This window comes from Paralichthys olivaceus, chromosome 2 (assembly GCF_024713975.1).
Source record: "Paralichthys olivaceus isolate ysfri-2021 chromosome 2, ASM2471397v2, whole genome shotgun sequence".
In the NCBI taxonomy this organism is placed as follows: domain Eukaryota; kingdom Metazoa; phylum Chordata; class Actinopteri; order Pleuronectiformes; family Paralichthyidae; genus Paralichthys; species Paralichthys olivaceus.
In genome coordinates, this window is record NC_091094.1 from 14,761,404 (window position 1) to 14,781,751 (window position 20,348).

The following is a 20,348-nucleotide window of genomic DNA, read 5'->3' on the forward strand; positions in this document are numbered from 1 at the left end:
TTAATCCAGTGTTTCAGTACAAAGTCTATTGTCACGACTTTGGCACCAAACAATGGTATGACACTGTAATCTGTTTCCTTTGCATCCATTCAGAACAGAAAACAATGTGTACTGATAATACTAAGAACAATACTGTGGTCCTGAAGGGCCACTCATCTGGTTTACGGACACTTGGATGACACAACAGCAGTAGGGGAGGGATTTCACCAAACTCTTTCACTTTTTTGTACATGTACACAGCTTTTGTTTTTTGTCTTTTGTCTTTGTTCTTGTTTATCTCTATGTTTGTTTGTTTTTTAACTGTTTGTACTAAGAGAGCTAAGTAAAACCGGAGTATAATTCCTGTGTTCACATACCTGGCAATAAAAGTGATTCTGATTCTGATTCATGTTTTTTTTCTGTGGTTTCTTTACGTTTGAAGAAGTGGTCACAATTTACTTCAATTGTTTTGGATTTTGCTGCAACACTGTTTACCCCTGAAACTCCAAAATTGATTGTGGACTCAAACAATTCACTCAGCCCTCCATCAGCACAGAGGTGAGTAGACAATGAGTGAATTTTTGTTTCTGGATGAATTATCCTTTTTATGCCGCTTTTAACACAATGATGAAAAGCAATGAAATAAATCACTATTATATCTTTAAACCCTTTGTTGTTGGACACAAATGTACTGGCATGTCTTGACCAGGCTTTTTGTTCCCCCAAAACAAGTTCACTGTTTTTAGTTCAAATGCTGTTGTGACTCACTGTGGGAATTTTCTTCATTCATGCTGGCCTGCATGAGGCTTTATAAATTAGCCCATGAGTCCGAGTGGAAAGTAGGTCATTTTCTCAGCGATGACTCACGATTCACCCTCATGATAGTAATTGTGGACTCAGAAGTAATTACAAGAAACTCTTCAGGGCACATCCTCACCTTGTACCTACACATGCCAATGATATCAGATGGTTGTTTTTATAAAGACAAATTAAAATAGCTGCCATCTTGTCAAAGATGTAGTTAAACTAAACAGCAATCATACATAACAACATGTGTCTGTATGAAACAGGCTCCAAGTGTATCATTCTGAAAGTCTGCATTACCTTGTCATCAAGTACTGCAGATTTGCTTTTATTTGATAAACAAATATTAATACTGAATCAGCAAATATCTAAATGTTAGTAAAATAAACAAGAGTAAAATAAAACCCATACATTTAATCCATTCATGAAAACAATCATAAAGAATGGTACTAACATGTGCAGAATGCAATCATTTTAATTTTTAAAAGAATAAGGATGACACTTCAAAGCTTCACACAGGAAAAAAATGTTTTTTTTATTAACCTATTATATTTGATAGTTGTATCTAACTGATACTTTAAACCAGTTTTACTTCTTTTAGAATTATGTACAAAATATCTTCTCACAATGATGGTTGACAGACAGAAGCAGTTTTTCTATTAGCTTTGGATGATGGTGGACATGATGATTAGCTTTTAACAGTACTGGTTACACACATATGTTTTGAAATAGGTTAGAAGAAGACGTAGATTTACTACAAATTCAAAAATATCAAAAACACAACAACTTACAATATGTTTTTAATAAGATCATTTAGAATTGGATCATCCAACAACCATCAACCTTCTATTTTTCAACAAATTCAGGCAGTTAAAACCACAACTTTTCCCCAGCCCTTTCATATGTGATATCCAGAATAGTTTTTAGTTGTGTTTCTTGGGTCACATGGGATTCATTAAAACACAGCGCAGGACAGAAAGGCCCAGTCCTCTCCTGCCGTGTGGACACCTGGAGGTGAGCAGCTGGAGAGTGAGTTTCCTGTGATTGATGTCTGAAGGCGTGGCAGGGGTGTGAGGTAATTCACAGCAGCAAAGGGCTTTTCAGACACCCTTCATTTTTACTGACAACACGATAACCTCCTATTCAATTTGTGCACCATCACTCATCTGAACGGACTTTGACACTGAGCATTTGTTGGATCTGTGCTGTGTGTGGGACTCAGTGTCTGTCTGGGCACCAGGGTCACAGTTTGTGTGGGCAACAGTGAGTGTGACAGACGATTGTTCCAGCTGGAGTTATTTCCTTTGGTTTGTGAATGCAGTCGAAACGTATCGTGTTTTACTTCTGTGCTTTTACAGCAGATCAGACTCATGATCAACACAAATATTTCATAGAACGCAGACAAATTGCTTTCACTGCAAAAAGGCCCTGTCAAATTTCTGGCTTCACTGTTTAGATGTAATGATGCTTTCACTCAAAACATATTGGCCAAGAGCTATGTCTATGTGCACATTATATTTGTTTGCACTTTTAAAAACAAAATCATTTCCTTAGTTTAAGATCATGTGGTTTGATACTAAAAAGTAATAGTTTTGAGTGGCAAAATTAGAAAAGTCTCTTTGAGCTAATTCATAAAACACATTTGAATACTTGTCCTCTCTGCTGCTTTTCATGCACAACGGACCAGTTTGTCATTTACTGCAGAAGATGTTTTTTGACAGGGTGCTCACACAAAAAAAATTTCAGGGTTCAATTCAGCTGATTCAAAGGTTTACACTGTGTTAGATGTGTTAATTGGAACATTCTCATCTTTTATCTGCTATGTAGAGTGTTAGTCAATAGAGTGCATACCTGCTCTGAGGCCCAACAGTCCTCTCAAGCTGCACCACATTTCACACACTCATAGATCAGTTTCCTAAACATGCTTGATTTTTTAAAAGTAAGATCCATGACATATTCTCAGAGAAAATGCTGCAAAACGCTCACAGTGTTAAAGAAAGAGATCAAATATTCCTGAATCTGCCTTTCGACCCGGATCCACACCAACATTTAATGGATTCTTTTCTGACCCATCCCACATCCTTCCACCAAGATTCATGCAAACGGACAGGGGTGATACCTCCTTGGCAGAGGTAAGAATGACACTGTATTTATCTCATATTAAAACAGGACTATAAATAATATGAATCACAAACCACAAGCTTTGCAGGCTGCATTAGATTCTTGTGTGTTGTCTGAGTCACCACACATTCTCATACTGAACAATGAGAGTGGAGAAATGTTCTTGTCATTGACTTCCTGTTAAGCTTTAACTCTCTATCCTCTCTCTCCTCCACCCCACTCCAGCATTCACCGCACCCACAAGGTTCTCCACGGTCAGCTGATAGCTTTCATTTCCATCTCTAACTTATTTACATAATTATTTAAAAGCTAGTGATTCAAAGTTACTCAATGATAATTTAATCAGACCTTATTTAATGGTTGTTTCATGGACTTTAAACTCATTTGTCACAGAGGAGAAGATTTGCTGGTTGTTTGACTTCCTGCAGAGGTGAACAGGGACACTTTGGTTCATCCAGGGCTGGTGCATCAGGCAGATGAATATGACAACATCCCTCAACATTCCTCACTTCCAGGAGTGCTATCAAATCAGCTTCCAATTATGAACCAGACACACACAGAGACACACATAGGTATTTCAGTCTAGACAGAAACAGCTGCAACAGCAGATTATATTTTGTCCCTCATGCTGAATGAAAACGTAGTTCAAGATTTTGGGATTATGTTTCTTGCGTCTTTCTTTGTTCTTTCTAGCCTGGCTCGATTCAGAGGTAACAAAATCTGCCTACCCTTCGTGTTTGTTAAATCTGTACAAAAACCTAATATTAAGAATGGCACTTCAGTGTTGCACATAGGCTTTTGTGTCAGACTGTTCCTTAGCCAGGAGAACATGCCAGGCACCAACACTCTTCTCCAACTGACTTTAGTCTCATTGCTGCTCAGCAGATTTAGTTACTTTTTGAATAGAATCAGGCTTTGTCCCACGGTTTTCACTCCTTATGTTAAGCTAAGCTAACCGGCCAGCTATATAATTACTGCACAGCCGTTAGACCGTCTCATCTAACTCTCTGCAATAAAGCAAATCAGCCAAGTTCACACAATGTCAAACCACCACTTTAAGTGAATATGCATTGCAAATATGGGCATCGATAAATTCACTACTTGATGTGAACTTGATCACCTTTTGAAGACAATAGAATGAAACAAGCCTTGTCAGGAAGAGGGAGAGGTGGCCAATGTTAGGCCTATATCAAAGAATACATATGTTTATGTTTTGTGATGCTGATATTAAAGAGATGCAAATATTGGAAAAAAGTGCTGTATAATGTTGGACATATAAATAGCCCCTTGGTAAGAAACATCCCAGATCCACCACTGATCACAGTGAAATACAATACTCCCTCTTATGTAGCTGCTTAGTTGAATGTCTGAGTCACAACTTAGATCATAAAGACTGCATTTAAGCTGGAAGGGAAGTTATAATTTCTTCTTTGTACTGAACAAGTTGTCCTCACAGAGGAAATGATGCCATGTTTCACCATGATGAAAGCAGTTCTGCCTTTCTCACAGCACGTAGACCTGTTCTTTGTTTGGCTTATGGGCTTCTGAGGATTCAGAGGCTTTCCAGTCCACTGAGATCCAGCAGAGGAAGAACAGGTCATCCTCTCTAGCAGGCCACAGCCGGACAACTGGCTGCGCCACTGTTCCAGGACTTCTGACCAGACTGCACGAGATGCCACAACCCGGCATCACATCAGCAGACGAGCAGAGTAGGAGGGGCAGAGAGCGGAAATGTAGAGGTTGAAAAAAAAGGGTGAGAGTCCATACAGAAGCAGAGAGAGAGAGAGAGTATGTCAAAAGTGTGTGTTTGTGTGTAAATGTGTGTTCGCAGAGAAGTGAAACTAGAGCCACATGTAAACAGAGCGTATCTGCTGAGACCGTCTCTGTATCATATAAAACTTTTAATGTTGATTGTTTCAGTGGTTTTTAACAGTCTGAGAGAGAGAGAGAGAGAGAGAGAGAGAGGGAGAGAGAGAGAGAGAGAAAGAGAGAGAGGGCAGGGTGAAAATGTGGTCCCAATCACTCACAAAGATGCTTTTGTTCTGTAGCTGGGGCCCTCTCTCTCTCTCTCTCTCTCTCTCTCTCTCTCTCTATTTCTCGCCACACATGGAGTTGCATCCACTTTCTCATCAGACTCTTGGCTTCTCAGAGGAGGGTATAGAGCATATTCCTGTGAGAATTGTTGAGAGTTTTTATTGCAGCTTTGTCCCTTCGCTCTCTGTGTCTGCCATGTTTGTTTGTAAAATGTTGAAAATATTGTTGAAATAGTAAATAAACCATTTCAGTGTAATTCAGTCCATTAATTAAACAGTATTTATTAATGCACTTAGCGTTGAAACAATTAAGACAATTAACCATCGTATACAATGGGGTCTGAGGGACTGCATAACGTTCTTTTTCAACAAATCACCATAACCTCTCCCAAGGAGATTGTGTTTTCATCTCCATTGGTTTGTTAATCTGTCAGTGCGCAGGTTTAACGCAGAAACTACTGAACGGATTACAATGAAACTTGGAAGGATGAGGTCAGGAAAGAAAAGTTTCAATTTTAAAGAGGGCCTCCAGTCCAGCTGAGCAAACTGAGGGTTAAAGAACAGTACAGTATATCAGTGCTTGGTGTTTACTTGAATGGGGCCTATACCAGAAAATGGTTAGGTTACATTTTAATGTGCGGAGAGAAAGAAAGTCTCAGCTCATTAGACTGAATAAGCAGATCCATATGGACGCATGCAGCAGATATATACGTGTTGTGTTGTTTTGTCTGAGTCAATATACTGTTTGGAGCGCGGCCCACTCCTGCAGCCACAGACACAGAGACACAGAGAGGGGAAGAAGGCAGAGGGAGGATGACAGAGTGAGTGTACGGGGGAGAGACGCAGAAAAATGTCAGTAAATTTATTTTGTGACTCACAGGGTCTGCCTGGACCTCACTGCTCTCCATGCTGCTGGGGTGAGCAGGCCCTCCACACCCACCCACACACCCGATCACAGTCACACGAGCATTGATTTTAGCATGCACGTCGGTGTGCACACACCTAACGCTTACTCCGCTGAGATGAGCGCTAAGAAACATATCCAGAGCTTTGGCCTCAGGTTTGGGCCAAACACGACTGTGCCATGCCAAGAATAACCTCTTTGTGTGTTGCTCTGCACCCTGGCTCACCTTGTGCAAGTATACCATACTAGATTTCTGCTTAGTATTCATGATGTGTGCATGCCAGTAAGTGTGTGTTTCCCTATACGTGTGTGCATGTGTGCTTGTGTGTCTGCAATAGGTTTAAGATGGGGTCTCAAAACCAAATGTCACAGGGATTTAAGTGCTGAGAGTGAGTTTACTCCCAGCTGACTGATGAAGAAGTTCACGAAAAGCACAAGATTAAACAGAGTTTAAACTTCCCGTGGCAACACATCCACGATGCAGCACTCAGGTTTAAAGATGAGCTGCAGGGCATGAGCCAAACCTGAAAGGAAGATGGAGGCAGGTAAGGAAGGAGAGGGAAGAAATGGAGGATGGGAATGAAGAAGAGGTACAGACATGACACCTCTTCTGTTAATCTAGTGAGACGTCAGCCACCTGCATTCTTCTTAGACTTCATACATGCACAGGTAGTTCTTTCACAACTCAGTCTCTGCCGTGCTCTCTGGCCCACCCTGTTGGTCGGAGCACGTCAATGGACCACAGTCATGTTTGTTGCTGGATTTGTGTTTATGAGATGCTGCATGTGTTGTCCAGTTTGTTTACTCCTCCTAGTGGCCAAACTCTGCATCACAACTCATGGTAACCTCTGAAGAACGACACAGACTGACCTTTAAAAAGTTGCCATCCATCATACAGATTGTAATTCAATGAGTCAGCTCCTGTCATTTGATTGGCTGTCACCCAATGCTGTGATGTCACCATATGGTTTGATGAAAAAATTGTATTTTCTGTATTATTGTCAAAACACTTTTCTCAAGAGGACTCGAGTTACAACGAGCCCTCCACCAGCAAACAATTTGGGACAGTAGTTGTTTTTTATAAAAATTGTGGAAATCACATATTTTGATGAAACTCTTCATACACAGTTCAAATGAGAAAATGTGAATTTTCTTTATAAAATAAATAACTATTTTATTGATATTGAGACGTCAAGTGTAATTGAAGAAAATAACATTTTCAAATAAAATTCAAGTAATAAATACGTTGATGAACATGGTTTTAATATGGTGCTACACAATGTTTAGGTTAAACTGATCCACTTTAAAATAGCTTTCCCTGCAGGCTGTAAAACGACTCAACAGAACGTTAAGAGGCAATTTGTTCAATATTCCAAAAACATTTGGCCTCACTTTTGTTACATTGTTAACAGTAGTCTCATTCATTTTTTTTTTGTAATTATAGTCATTAGAACCTGCAGAAGCAGAGCATTCATTCACGTGGTCTCCCAGAGGTCACAGTGAAAACTGAAGTAGCTGCATTTGATGGTGTGTTTTATACACGTTACGCTGCCATTTCAGTTTGTGAGTAATATGTAGTCCCATGAAATTAAAAAATATCTCTAAAAAATGTATTTAAAAATATATATTCAAAATAATTGCTGTAAATTGTGTAATGGTTTCATATTGTCCATTTGTTTACCTGTGTGTCACTGTGCACATTGGATATCACTGGAGAACAAAGAGGGACACAGCATGGGACAGTGTAATAAGTATTTTATTGCATTTTATAATGCCATTGTCAATAATTAGTACAGATTACATGCAACTAGACCTACTGTACAGTTTTTTATTGTCTGCATGGACAGACACAAGAAGATTCAGGTTACAAATACACAGATATATGTGTGTGTTTTTATACAGCATGAAGGAAAGGGCAGTGACTGGCATTACATGGCTACCCGGGGTGGAGGGTCCGAGGGCTGGGCTCCACTGTCTGTCTAAAGCCGTGGTCCAGTCCCTGTCCCCGCCTCCTCCTCGGCTCACACTTTCAAATAACAAGAAACAGAACAAAAAAACAAAAACAAAGGATAAAGAGAGGTAAGCAGGTAAACTGAAACTAAGAAACAATAGAGAGTCACTGCTGAAAATGTACACACATTCCTAAGGTTTAACCAGAGGAGAAATGAAGTGGTAGTTCCATTGGATTCTGGCTGTCTACTTAATAATACCATCAGGCAATGCTCCGCTTTGAGAGTCCCTTCCCCCTCATGTGACACCTCAGAACTGTCCAATCACACATCAGGATCTGGGTTTCCCACGTCCTTTGAGTCACTCGCCAGCCCAAGCGGACACAGACTGGATCCTACAACACCAACACGTGGATGTACGAGAGATAACAGCTATCTGTAAAGGTGATCAGTGAAGTCAGAGAGTTTTGGAAGTAGCTCAGCGTTTGTTTGGTTACGTTTGTGGCATTGGTTTGGTTACAGTTTGGTTACAGTTCAGGGGTTTGGACTAAGCAATGTTTGCTCGCAATGCCTTTGGTAGTCAGAGGATGAGCTGCATCTCTGAGAGCCGTTCCACATTTTGGTATTGAGACTATACGCAAAGAGGAGGAGTATCAAAAAACTGCAACAGTGTCAGTCTTGGATCTGCAATCGCGGGACGGGGAGATGCGGTTTGCGCCTGGTCACCGGCAGCCGGGTGCGGTGTGACTCAGCAACAGCCCCATTTCACCTGCAGACGATTGACAGCTCTGCGGGGTCAGAGTTCAGCACAGGAATGACAGGGGTCAGGGGTCAAAGGGAGGGGGTCACAAGGAAGCTGGGACATATATTGGCACCTGAAAGGACCAACAGCAATACCTTTCTAGAGCTCTGCATTTTTTAAAGCAAGAGAGGGGCTACATATTCTTACATTTTTTTCCTCTTTCTCTTTTTCTTTTTGGAGGTTTTGGTCCTGTCTTTAGAGAAAAAGTCCTTCTGAGGTATCAATACATAATGAAGTAACTTTTTTGTTTTGTTTTCCATTTGTTTTTTTTCTTTCCTTAAAAATGCATAAATGCAGTACAGAGACAAAAAAGTATCAAAATAGACCTAGCTAAGATAAATATACAAACAGGTGTTACCTAAACCACTGATCTAACTTTTATCTTTTAATTTTTTTAGAGATAATACACTTAAAAAATCAGCGTCCCAGACGTTTTATGAAGAACTGAAAAAATGGAAACAAAAAAACCTATTAAAACCAAGATATCTGCAGCACTTAATATGATAAATACATATACTTCAGCATTAGCAGTACAGTATAGGAATCAGAGCTGAAAGCTTTACAATAGCTAAACAGGTGCAGAGGAGAAAAAAAAACAAACAAACCCCAAAAAAAGAAGAGAAAATGAAAGGACAAAATGAGAAAGAATGCCCTGGAGGGATAAGTCAAGCACTAATATACAAGAATACATCATGTTATGCCAAGCTGGAGAGAAAAAAAAACAGAAGTCTTACATGGCGACCTGTGAACAATCTACATCTTTATAAAACAGCTTTGTTTACAGGTGTACCTTAAAGCACGAGTCAGAGATCATCTATGTACTGGATGCAGCAGTTCCTCTTGGTTTGGATATTACTACTAGTAGTGATGTTTCATTAAGCGTCTCTGCGAGTGTTTTGGTGATGAGTGGGGGGGGTGACTGCTGTGGATGTGGGTCTTTGGATATCTGGATGGTCAGAGCCTCTGTTTGCACTAACCCATAGCCCTGCGTCTATGCTTCCTGTGTGTGTCCCTGTGTGTGTGTCTGATATATTCTGCCCATCATTACCCCTGACAGCCAGCTCCCTGCAACGCCACGCTGCCATTAACGAGTGGCTTCTCATTGGCTGCCATCATTAATATGCACACATACAGTCGAAGCACGCGGTTCAGAGGCTGCTCACATAGCTCAGTGCTAATCAGGTGCAGGAGCACGGTCAGGTTCACACAGCTGATAGAAAACTTTTATGTAAGTAGCGATCGCTTCACAACACACTTTGAGACATAGAGAGTGCTTTAGATGTGGTTTAAAGGAGAGGTAGTCGTTTTTAAATTCCATGGAAAGTGAAACATCTCTATGTTTTTGGGCTCAAGCAGATGTGATGGGGAGTCCGGATCACCAAATAGCTTTTTTTTTCTCGTCAGTCATACAGTAAGCGCAACGCAATTTTGGCATTCATTATTATCATCAAGGAAGAATGGAGAGGAAAAAAACCATATTCTAAGAGAGTTCAGTCTCCCATTGGCTATGTGTTGAACTGTTTTTCGAAAAGGAGGTAGTGTTATTTTTGGTTTTTATTTTTATCTCGTTTCAAGATGTCTGTCTGCCACTTTGTACTTTATCAGAAATCAGTCTCTAATGTGACAGGAAACAGTCCTGTTTGAACACAAAGTCATCAGAAAGGTTGGTTAGTTAAATAAGAGTGCAAGAGTTAGTTTGACAAAAAGTATGAAAATATGAGCCCAACTGTGAATCACATGATGTCCCTTGGTTGTTTTTCCTTTTACATTGGTATAGTTTTTAGTTTGTCCCTAATATTTATTTGGATTTGTTAAAAGAACCTCCTCTTTCTGTAAACATGACATACAGATTAAGAGAGCATGTTTGTTTCCTGATTTTCAAACTAAAATTTGTAAGCTATGACAGCACCAGAAAAACAGCTTGTTAAGCCAAGTGTTTAACTTCTGTATTTGTTACATGTGCACAAACACATCATGAGTGCCTCATATTCAGGTCTGCTCTCACTAGTCGGGCTAATCCTTGGATTGTTTGGAATACAGTTTAGCCTGAGAGTGGGAGTTTCACATCTAAGTGCTATTTTCTTTACTCTTTTTTTTTCGAGGAACTGCGGGATGTTTATTAATACTAGTTTGTTTTTTTTGGCCTCATACCTAATGTGAGTTATTCATAAACACTTATGTAAAAAGCTTTCATGTCTCCAAAGTCTAGTTTGCTTCACACACTTTGGTTTTTGGAATGGTCAGCACTGTAAGTCATGTATAATTTATGTGAATACAATAATAGGAAATTCAAACTCCTGGTTTGTTGTCTTTTGGCCAGTTCTTTAAGAGGAAGAAGAAAAAAAGGGGGGAAACTCAAAAAGGGGCAAAATAAACTACAGGGTTTTTGGTTTTCTACATATTTCTTTGGTTACCTGTAACAAAAATAAAAACGGGAACAAGCAGATAACAGATTCAAATAAATGTTAAAATTTGGTATGGCACTGTAGAGAAAAGTAATGCTTTGATGCTCACAGAAAACAAAAGGAAAAAAAATCTCATGTGCTATTCCTTAAACACAAACTCACACAGTGAATTGCAGATAGCTTCTACACAGTAACAATTACAACCATAGAGCTTTGAGTCTGAAGCCGAGCAGAGTTGCCACATTTGTTGTCCCACAGAAAGAATTCCCCTTTATTTCTTTATCAATTTGGACACAGTTCCAGGCGGAGCCTTCGTGGGATGAGGTATTCTCTGACTGCAGTAATAATATATATTTTTTTAAAGCATTACTTATATTTCTCAACTAAATACACAACCGAAAAACAAGTGAATGAGAGAGAATTAACACAAAAATATTCAGCTGTTAAATAATCTGTCTGGATAATGGAAACTTTAAGTGCTATTTCCAAATTTCTTGCCTGCTACACTTGGGACAGAAATGGGAGAGGGGCGGGGTCACAAGTTGGGACAATACTGCGCTTTCATTTCTTTCTCTCTTTTTTTGCCAAAACTCATTTGGAATGGTGTGAGCAACCAGAGTAAATCAAACAAATTACAACACAAAAACAGAAACAGCATTCTTAGAAAAGGTACGTTGAAACAGAACGCCACCATGGAAATATTGATCCTCAAAAAATGATAATAACATCGTCAACATAACATCAAATAAAAAAAAAAGGAAATGACAAAAGCTACCACACGTTTTTTTCTTGTTATACTCCATAATCATGAACAGTTTTCTTTTTTAGTCACAATATTTCTGTAGATGCTTCCTCCCTCTTTTCTATCAGCCTCCTCTCTTTTTCTTCTCGCTCGTCAAGTGTTCCAAGCTCATCACTCCATCCGTACACGGAGGAGAGGAGAAGGACAGCACCAAATGGTCCTATTCCTGCATTATCTTTTGGGGGGTGTTGGTTGGGATGTAGGTGGGTTGGAAATGTATTTTGCTTCCTCACTTAGAAGCAAAGAGTTTAAAAGATGCCCAGCACTAAGTGTCTTGCTGGGGGCAGAAGTTTCGGCACAGACCGGGGCCGCACCGCATCTGTTGGTTGGGTCGGTGTCGTCAAGGGCTTGGAGCACTGTTGGAGGTAATCTTTAAAAGCACTCTTCCTTCCTTCCTTCCTATCTCGAAGCCCAACAGTTTCATTTCAATTAAATCAAACAAAAATGAAAAAGCAAGTGATTGACTCAAAGAGGGGGAAGAAGGAGAGGTAAACTGCACAGCCCCTGATGACTGCTCCAAATCTATATACACATGATCCTGTGTGTCTTTTTTCTTTCTGACACACACTCACACACGCATCGGTGTGTCTTCTCAACTGACGATTAGAGATAAAGCGGCTAGCCGGGCAGCCCGAGACGACAGTGAGGAGGTTGTATGCAGAGTGGTGGGGCGAGGAGAAGAGAGTGTGTGTGTGTGTCAACGCCTCTAGGGGTCTCTACACAGAGGCTGATGTTACCAGGGAGGATAACGAAACATGGTGAGACATGAATGAGTGTGTCTGTGTGCGTATTTGTGTGAGTGTGTATGCATTAAGTGGTGTTACACCTCTGAGCCAAGTGTCGGAAAAGAAACACATGGAGGTAAAGCAGTGCTCCACAGACTTCTCTTTTTGTGTCTGAAAGTAACGGAGGTCATCTAACCCTGTTTGGTGTTTCTCGATGTCGTCCTTGGTTGCTTGCATTTTCTTCAAAACAAAACAAAAAAAACATTCTCTTTTTTTCTCTCTTTTTCTCACAAGTGTACTGTCGCAATTTTTTCCTCTTCACGCTGACAAGAGGGCTCGGGGGGATTGATCTCGCTGTGTGTCCCGTCCCTCTGGTCCGTTCTCGGATCTGTCCTACTCCAGCTCCTCTGTGGGAAGATCCTCCTCCAGGTCGCGCTCGTCGCTCGGCAATGGCAGGCTGTGTGTGACACCGGCCAGGAGGGATACTGGCCGACCGTCCTCATCCACCTCAGTAGGCTCCTCCTTCACATGCACCGGGTGGCTGAAGGAGATAGAGCAGGCTGACATTAGAAAAGGAAAAGGGGAAGTTTTAAAGAGCATATGACAGTAGCAGACTTTCTATCTTGATGACACTGCTGCCAAATATACTGATGCTAATTATGCTATCAACTGACCCAGGTAGTTTTATTGTGATTTGCTCAATGGAAATTACAAGTCATGCAGGCATGGTAATCACCGCCCAACAACTTCATAATCTAACCTAATCTAATGTTTGATTTAGGAAAATATGATGTGGCTACATTATGATGTGGTGAGTGGAGGCTACTTTGGTAGAAAATACCAGAGTAGAAAACTCGTAGAATCATTGTCATATTATGTTCAGCCTAAAATAAGAGCAAAGCCTAGACATTTCTTTTTAAATATTGCACATATGAACATCCAGTATTTCATGCAATAAAAAGCATCAGAGACAGCACAGCCGACAATCTCCAGTGAAAGTAGACTCATTTGAATTTTAGATGAGCAGTATCTTAAAGCAGGGAACAAACATTTTCCTCAGATGTGTTAGATTCTGTCCTGTCCTGTAAAATTCCCTTAAATTACAAGGAAATGATTTCTTATATGGAATTGATTTCTCTGGTAAGTCATCAGTAATATCAGTATTGCTATTGCACCATCACTCCTGTATTTAGATCCACACTGATAAAAATGACAATAATAGTTTGACACTAAGCGTTGTGCAGACAGTAATTATTCTTATATTCAGGTTAAAGCAGTTTTGTCGGCTTGAACATGTGTATGTGTGTGTGTGTGTGCATATAGTAAGTACCTGTACTGGTGAGGGCTGAGCGTGGGGCTGCAGCTGCCGTTACTGTTGACCTGCTCCACAGTGGAACTGACATCGTCGTGGCCCACGTGCAGCATGTTGAGGCTGGCTGCAGATGGAGGGGTCACCAGGGGAGAGCTGTTTAGCAGGGACAGACTGCTCTCTGCCAGCGCCGCCTATACACACACACACATAAAGTCAATTCAAATTGTTTGTTTTCTAAAATTATAACATATCAAATTAGATAAGAAAATGAATAAATGAATAAATAAATCCATGGATAATAAATAAAACACTGTCCACCAGAACCAGAAACATTGAACTCATTATTATTTTAATATATTTAAACATTAATACTCAAAGTTTGTTTATATGTTCAATTGACACATCATGTAAAACAGCATAGTAAATGTTCACAATGACTGATGAGTGTTTCTTAATGTGCTGATGAGAGCTCTTCCTCATGGGGAGCGTTTGAATCCACTCACTTGCTAGTTCACTTGACAAACCACTAGGGGGCACTTATATACAGTACTTTCCACACCATAGCTTGTACCATAACATTTAAGTCCCTGTCACAAGAGTGTGTGTGTGTTCCAATGAAGGAACGTGGAGAGAACCTGACTAGAACACACACGCAGTGAAACAGAGGAAAAAACAAGTTAAACAACTGGAGCAGCTTCTGTCAGTCACAGCTTTCTGATTTAAACACTCTCATCCAGCTGCAGATGTGAGGCGGACTCTACCTTCACTGCTCACACAGGAAATAAAGTGCGGTAAAGCCAGAAGGAGTGGAACTCTCATTGGCTCAGAGATGGATTTTCTGGGACATGCGATAATTATATGCAGTAACCTTAATTGACAACTACTTGACGCTATAAATCATCTCAGTCGCAAAATTGCAAGCTTGTGTGGGTTTGGTGTGAGATGGGTCGAGTGTGTGCGTGTGTGTGTGTGTGTGTGTGTGTGTGGAGGTGGGGTGGCGTGTGTGAGAGAAAGTGAGGTGGGAGGTGAGAATGTGTGTTGATGTGGGAGAAGGAGGTGGCGTGAATGTCGTTAGGGAATCTGCTAATTATGAGAGGGAATTGATATCAGTGCCCTTGATTGCGATTGGCTGCCCTGTGTGTGTGTGTGTGTTGGAGGGAGAGAGGAAGAGAGAAAGAGGAGCAGAGGGCATTCCTTACCTGGTAGCTAGCGTTTAGGGATCCAAAGCCCAGGCCTGAAATCATGTTTTTCACCAGAGTGGGACTTCTACACACACACACACACACACGTACAAGGGGAAAGAGAGAGAGAGAGAGACGGGTTAGAATCGCAGATTAATTGCACATGTGGAAAGATGTCACCTCAGCCAAAGCGCTCTGACAAATCGCACAAATATGTTTGTTACAAGTAGAAACATACACAGACTGTAAACAGATGCTAAAACACACACAGAGAAAGTGTTTGATATCTGGTGTGCAGGTGTGTGTGTGTGCGTGTGTGTGTGTGTGTGTGTGTGTGTGTATGTGCACGTAATTATCCCTGGTTTCACTGGCGGTTGGAGAGAACATCTGTTTACACATGCTAACAAGGTTTTTTGCTCTCTCTAGCATCTCACACAGCTGCTTACTAATGGTGTCGACAAACAGGGAAAACACACAAAACACACACACCACACATACAGTACATACACAAGTCAGCAGCACTCTTTTTCTCAATGATTGCTGAGTTGGCCTCTTGGTAATAATAGAGGGACCATTTAGGCAATCATCGTGCCAGCATCCATAAGCTCACACTCACATCTCAGTCCTCTTAAATGTGTGTGTGACAGTGTGCGCATACGTGTGTGTGTGAGTGCATGTATGTATATGACTGTGTGCGTTCTTACCCGGTCATCTTTGGTGGTCTCCTCTTTTGGTATTCGACTTCATCCACAGTCCACACGGCCCCCTTCACGTTCTCAACACGAACAAAACACTTGTGCAGACTCAGGTTGTGGCGGACAGCATTCTGGGAAAAGGGAGAGACAGAAAGAAAAGACAAGCTTTATTCGGACTGAAGGCCAATCAATTATGTTTTATATTTATTCATTTATTTACTGTTTACTGTTTTATTTCTGCCACCAAGGAGATTGCCTTTGATTGTTGGATAGCAGGATTATGCAAAAACTACTCAACTGATTTCCATGAAATTTTGTGGAGGGGTGGGGCATGACCCCAGGAAGAACCCATAAAATTATGGTGTGGATCCACATCAGGGAGCAGATCCAGAAATTTTTTTCTCTGTCTTTATCATTGCAAGACGGATTTTTCAACATTTTTATTGATTGTAATTCATGGTGATGAGTAATTCATGGATCTTGATGAAAAAAGGAGAAGAAAGATATTTTTGAGTTTGTGCAATTTGGTGTAGATCCAAATAAAAATCTGGATCTAGGAAATTTAAAAGTGGTTTCTTAAAGGGAGTGTTGGGCCTTGGCATGGCTTCTAGTTTCGTTTCTGCATTTTATTTTATTTGCACGAAATATTTTTCCTTTGGACTATTTACACAGAAATTTCAATTTTGTTAAATCTGCATTTGTTCTTTCTTTTCCCACAGCTTATAAATATTCCAGCAAACTGTAAGGCTGGTTTATAGTGGAAGCAATCCCCTAAAAACTACATTTTAATGCAAAAATGGAATGAAATAACAAAAAAATAACATTGTGAACTTTTCCTGTTCACAACTTTTCCTGGTGTTGCCTGATAACCTAACCTCTAAGTTGTTTTTTGTCTTAAACATGCATCTTCAGCTGCCACAATATTCCATGATTTTCAACATGAACTCAAAACATGAACTGTTATTTTTGAAGTCATTACCTTGCTGGAGGTAAGAACACTCACTCAGCGTGTGCTCAGTACAAACAATGCTTCTCAGCTTTTTGTAAGGTGACTTTATACGAAGTGTCACCAGAGAATAATGGTCCTTTTTTACCCATCACTTCTTATAAACACACACACACACTGTAGCTCCATGTACAGTGCTAATGCAAGGCAGCAATTCTCTAGTAGCGTTATTTTATCTTAGAAAATGTATAATCAGTCATCATCAGCACACACACATGCACACAGACACACACACAGACAGACACAGGCACTCAGACAGGCAAGCAGGCAGGCACACCGCTATCTTTGTCTCACCCCCCCAGGGACAGGCCTCCCTTTTCATCTGCTATTTGTAGTTTGTTCATGCCCAATTTCATTACCAATTTTAATTCGTCTATAATTAAATCCTGCATATTCTCTCTGACACGCTGTTCTAAGCCGAGAGAGAGGGACAGGCCAGGCATGCATCACTCCACGCCATAATTACACACACACACACACACACACACGCGCGCGCACACACACACACACACACACACACACACACACACACACACACACACACACACACACACACACACACACACACACACACACGTAATTACACAAGCCATAATCAGCAGAGGAACCCTTTCTCCCCCGCATCCCCTCAACCCCCGAGCTGTGATGCTAAGTTTTGTAAATGAGTCTGACCCCAATCTCTGCCCGCCACCCTGACAGTGCAAACACACAAACACACACACACACACACACACGCTTACGCCAGACACCGGTGCTACTGCAGTGCTATTTGCATTTGTCTCCGTGATGAAAGCCTAATTCTCCCAGTTAAAACATTGGCAGTCATTTACAGTGGGTCGCAGCACATGTGCCACTCATCTCCACTCCCTCAGGCTGAGAGGGGGGCAGGGGCTGGACACAGGTATATTTTTTCGACTTGTGGATTGTATACAGTAAATATCTGAGATCTGTATCCGCAGTCCAGTTGTGTTTCTGCCTGTTGCATGATGGGATGGGCTCCTAGCATATGATCGTAAATAGGAATATATGTGAGCAGATAGGATGATAAATAAAACCATGAACAAACAAGCATAAAATGAGTGATAATGTAACAGGTTAGAAAAAGGATTTGTAAATTCCTTTCCTAAGTGAAAAAGCGCATTGAAAATATTGATATTCCAATATTTAAGTCAGACCCTTCAGAAAAACCAGTGTTACCTTGACTATTAATACTATTGTTTGTCATATTACTACTGATGCTTGAATATCAAAGTAGCCTGTTACAGTTATGTAGTTGTAATTCTAAGTTTTGTATGATGTTGTCTATGATATGTATCTAAATTCACAAAGTAACTTGTAACTAAAGCTGTAAAATAACTGATTAATATTAATACTTTTTTATTATTGAGATGCATGATTTACATTCCACCACTAGAGTTCAAAGTGAAGCCTCTTATAAAGCACTAATTGGATTTTTAATCCCATTTATTTAATTCTCATTCCTAGTTATTGTTATTATTTTACTCATAAATCATAATATTATTATTATTGCATATTACAATTTTACATGTGGCCTCAATTTACCCCTCAAGTGCATCTAGAAAAAAAGAGTGACAAACAGAATGAAACCTTTTCTTTCAGGCTTCCGTCTCATTATGTAGCACCTTGAAATAACACTCATCTCTCCTCCTCCCTCAATCATCCCTCTCTCTTTGTCTCTCCCTTTCATCTCTCATTCTCTTTCCCTCTGTTTCTCTGATCAATGACTTCCACTCCCTGACACCACTGCTCTCCTCATGAAATATAACAGCTTATTAAAGGACATACATCTCTGTGGCTCTATTCGACTCTGCGAGCCGCTATATAAATACATAAGGCCGCGCGGCAAGCTATATTTAAAGGTCCGCGAGGCCAACGGCACAGGAAGCAGACACCAGACATTAATAGTTAAAATTCATAAAAGTCAGATGAGGAAGTAAAGATATTCCTGGCTGCCCCCGTCTCTTAACCTCCTCCACACCAAGCTGTCGTCCCATCACCTCCCCTCCCTTGGTTTTAGGGGCTATTAGAGGAAGGCCAGGGGTCTCTCCTCAACCCCTCCTCCCCCACCACCTCCCTCTCTCCCTGCTTTGCTCTTTCTCTCCCTTTCCCTCTCTCTGGAGGAACTGACACTCAAATTAGTGTGAGGTTTCTTCAGAAATGGGTCAGCACCTACGATCAGGCCAGTGGTGTGTGTGGGAAAGAATTCAGTGTGTGTGCACCAGCTTTGTATGTGCATTTCTATAATGAGGCTTTATCACGACTAGATGTGGCTCTACTAGGACGAGCGGGCCGACTCTCCATGTGCCATGTTCGAGGTGAGAGAATAGTTTATGGCTGAGAGGGAGAGAGATGGAGAGAAAGAATGGAAGAAAGAAGGATGGAGCGAATGAGGAGAAACGCAGGAAAGCTTCTCATAAAGAACAGAAACAACCATTAACTGTCATATCAGTCATATCTTTTGCAGAGCAGAGCAGAGTCAGCGTTTGAGGAATGAAGAACAAGAACGTGTGTGTTCTTGAATCATTGTAAGAACGTTTTTTATTACATTTAGGCCCACAGAGCGACTCCATTTTCTAAAAAGTGACTCACTTGGCCTCAGTGTTTCAAATAACAGTAAAACCTGCCGACTAATTTTGTTAATTTTTTTCATGGTCGAACAATTTGCAACTGGCATCAACTTTAGCGAGGGGTTTCATCATTGGGCAAAGACCACATTTAGCTCTGATTGAGTCTGATCCTAAGTCCAACTTACAACATTTTCGAAATACGCTGCTGTTCATTTCATAACCAAATACATGTAAATAAGATAAGATAAGGTCAAATAAAAACAATATTGATCCCCTGGTGGAAATTGTAGCAAGAAAATAATATGAATAGAAACAGAATCTGGAATAAATAAGATAAAAAATAGAAATACTATACACAATATTAGTCTGTTTTATAAATGTGCAATATAAAGATTTGAGTCTTAGACTGTGGGGGCTGGGGTGTTATGCATTCTGATGGCACAGAGGAGCCCACCATGCACTTTGAGATACGTGGTTGTATGAGTCTGTGGCTGAGTGTGATCCTGAGCTGCCTCAGTTAAGCAGAGACGGGGTGAGAGGGGCTGTCCATGATGGCTTTCAGCTTCTTCCTCTCATCCTCTTCTCCGTCACTGTCTCAAAACACTGTTCTGTTCCATCCCCACCAAAGAGCGGGCCTTCCTCACCAGCATGTTCAGTTTTTTAAGCCCCATTTGAAGGATTGGGTGAAAGTTAGGGAGTATATGATGTGCCCTTACCTTCCATGTGGCTGTGTTTCTCCTGAAGTAGGCAAACTTCCGTGTAAACCAGTTGTAGATTTCATTGAGAGTCAGCTGTCTGTCTGGGGACTCCAGAATGGCCTGAGGACAATAAGAGAGAGCGGACACAATGTAGAGGAGATCCCAGATGGAGAGAAGAGATGGTGGAAACGAGTCTGAGGGGAGACTTACATGACGTATAAGAGAGGCGTAGGTAAAGGGAGGCCTGACATCAGCGTTCTTGTAGAACTCACAGTTCTGAGCCAGCTCTGAAAAAACAGGAAACATCATAAGAAATGAACTGTTGTGAGCTGAGTGTGTAGTGC

General features: G+C 40.8%; 1 protein-coding gene across 4 annotated transcripts in view; it reads right to left on the bottom strand.

The window, feature by feature from the left end:
- Positions 1–7,579: 7,579 nt before the first annotated feature.
- Positions 7,580–20,348, bottom strand: part of foxp4 (forkhead box P4) — a 93,032-nt gene continuing 80,263 nt past the window's right edge. For 3 of the 4 annotated variants that reach the window (XM_069537723.1, XM_069537726.1, XM_069537731.1), the window contains exons 13-18: positions 20,215–20,291; positions 20,023–20,124; positions 15,722–15,843; positions 15,036–15,102; positions 13,855–14,027; positions 7,580–13,065 (exon numbers count right to left, since the gene is read on the bottom strand). In XM_069537723.1, coding sequence (XP_069393824.1) covers positions 12,918–13,065; positions 13,855–14,027; positions 15,036–15,102; positions 15,722–15,843; positions 20,023–20,124; positions 20,215–20,291 — 689 coding nt within the window. In that variant the 3' untranslated portion in view covers positions 7,580–12,917. Of the gene's footprint in view, positions 13,085–13,854; positions 14,028–15,035; positions 15,103–15,721; positions 15,844–20,022; positions 20,125–20,214; positions 20,292–20,348 lie in introns of all 4 variants that reach the window. The other variant, XM_069537720.1, reaches the window with a different exon arrangement.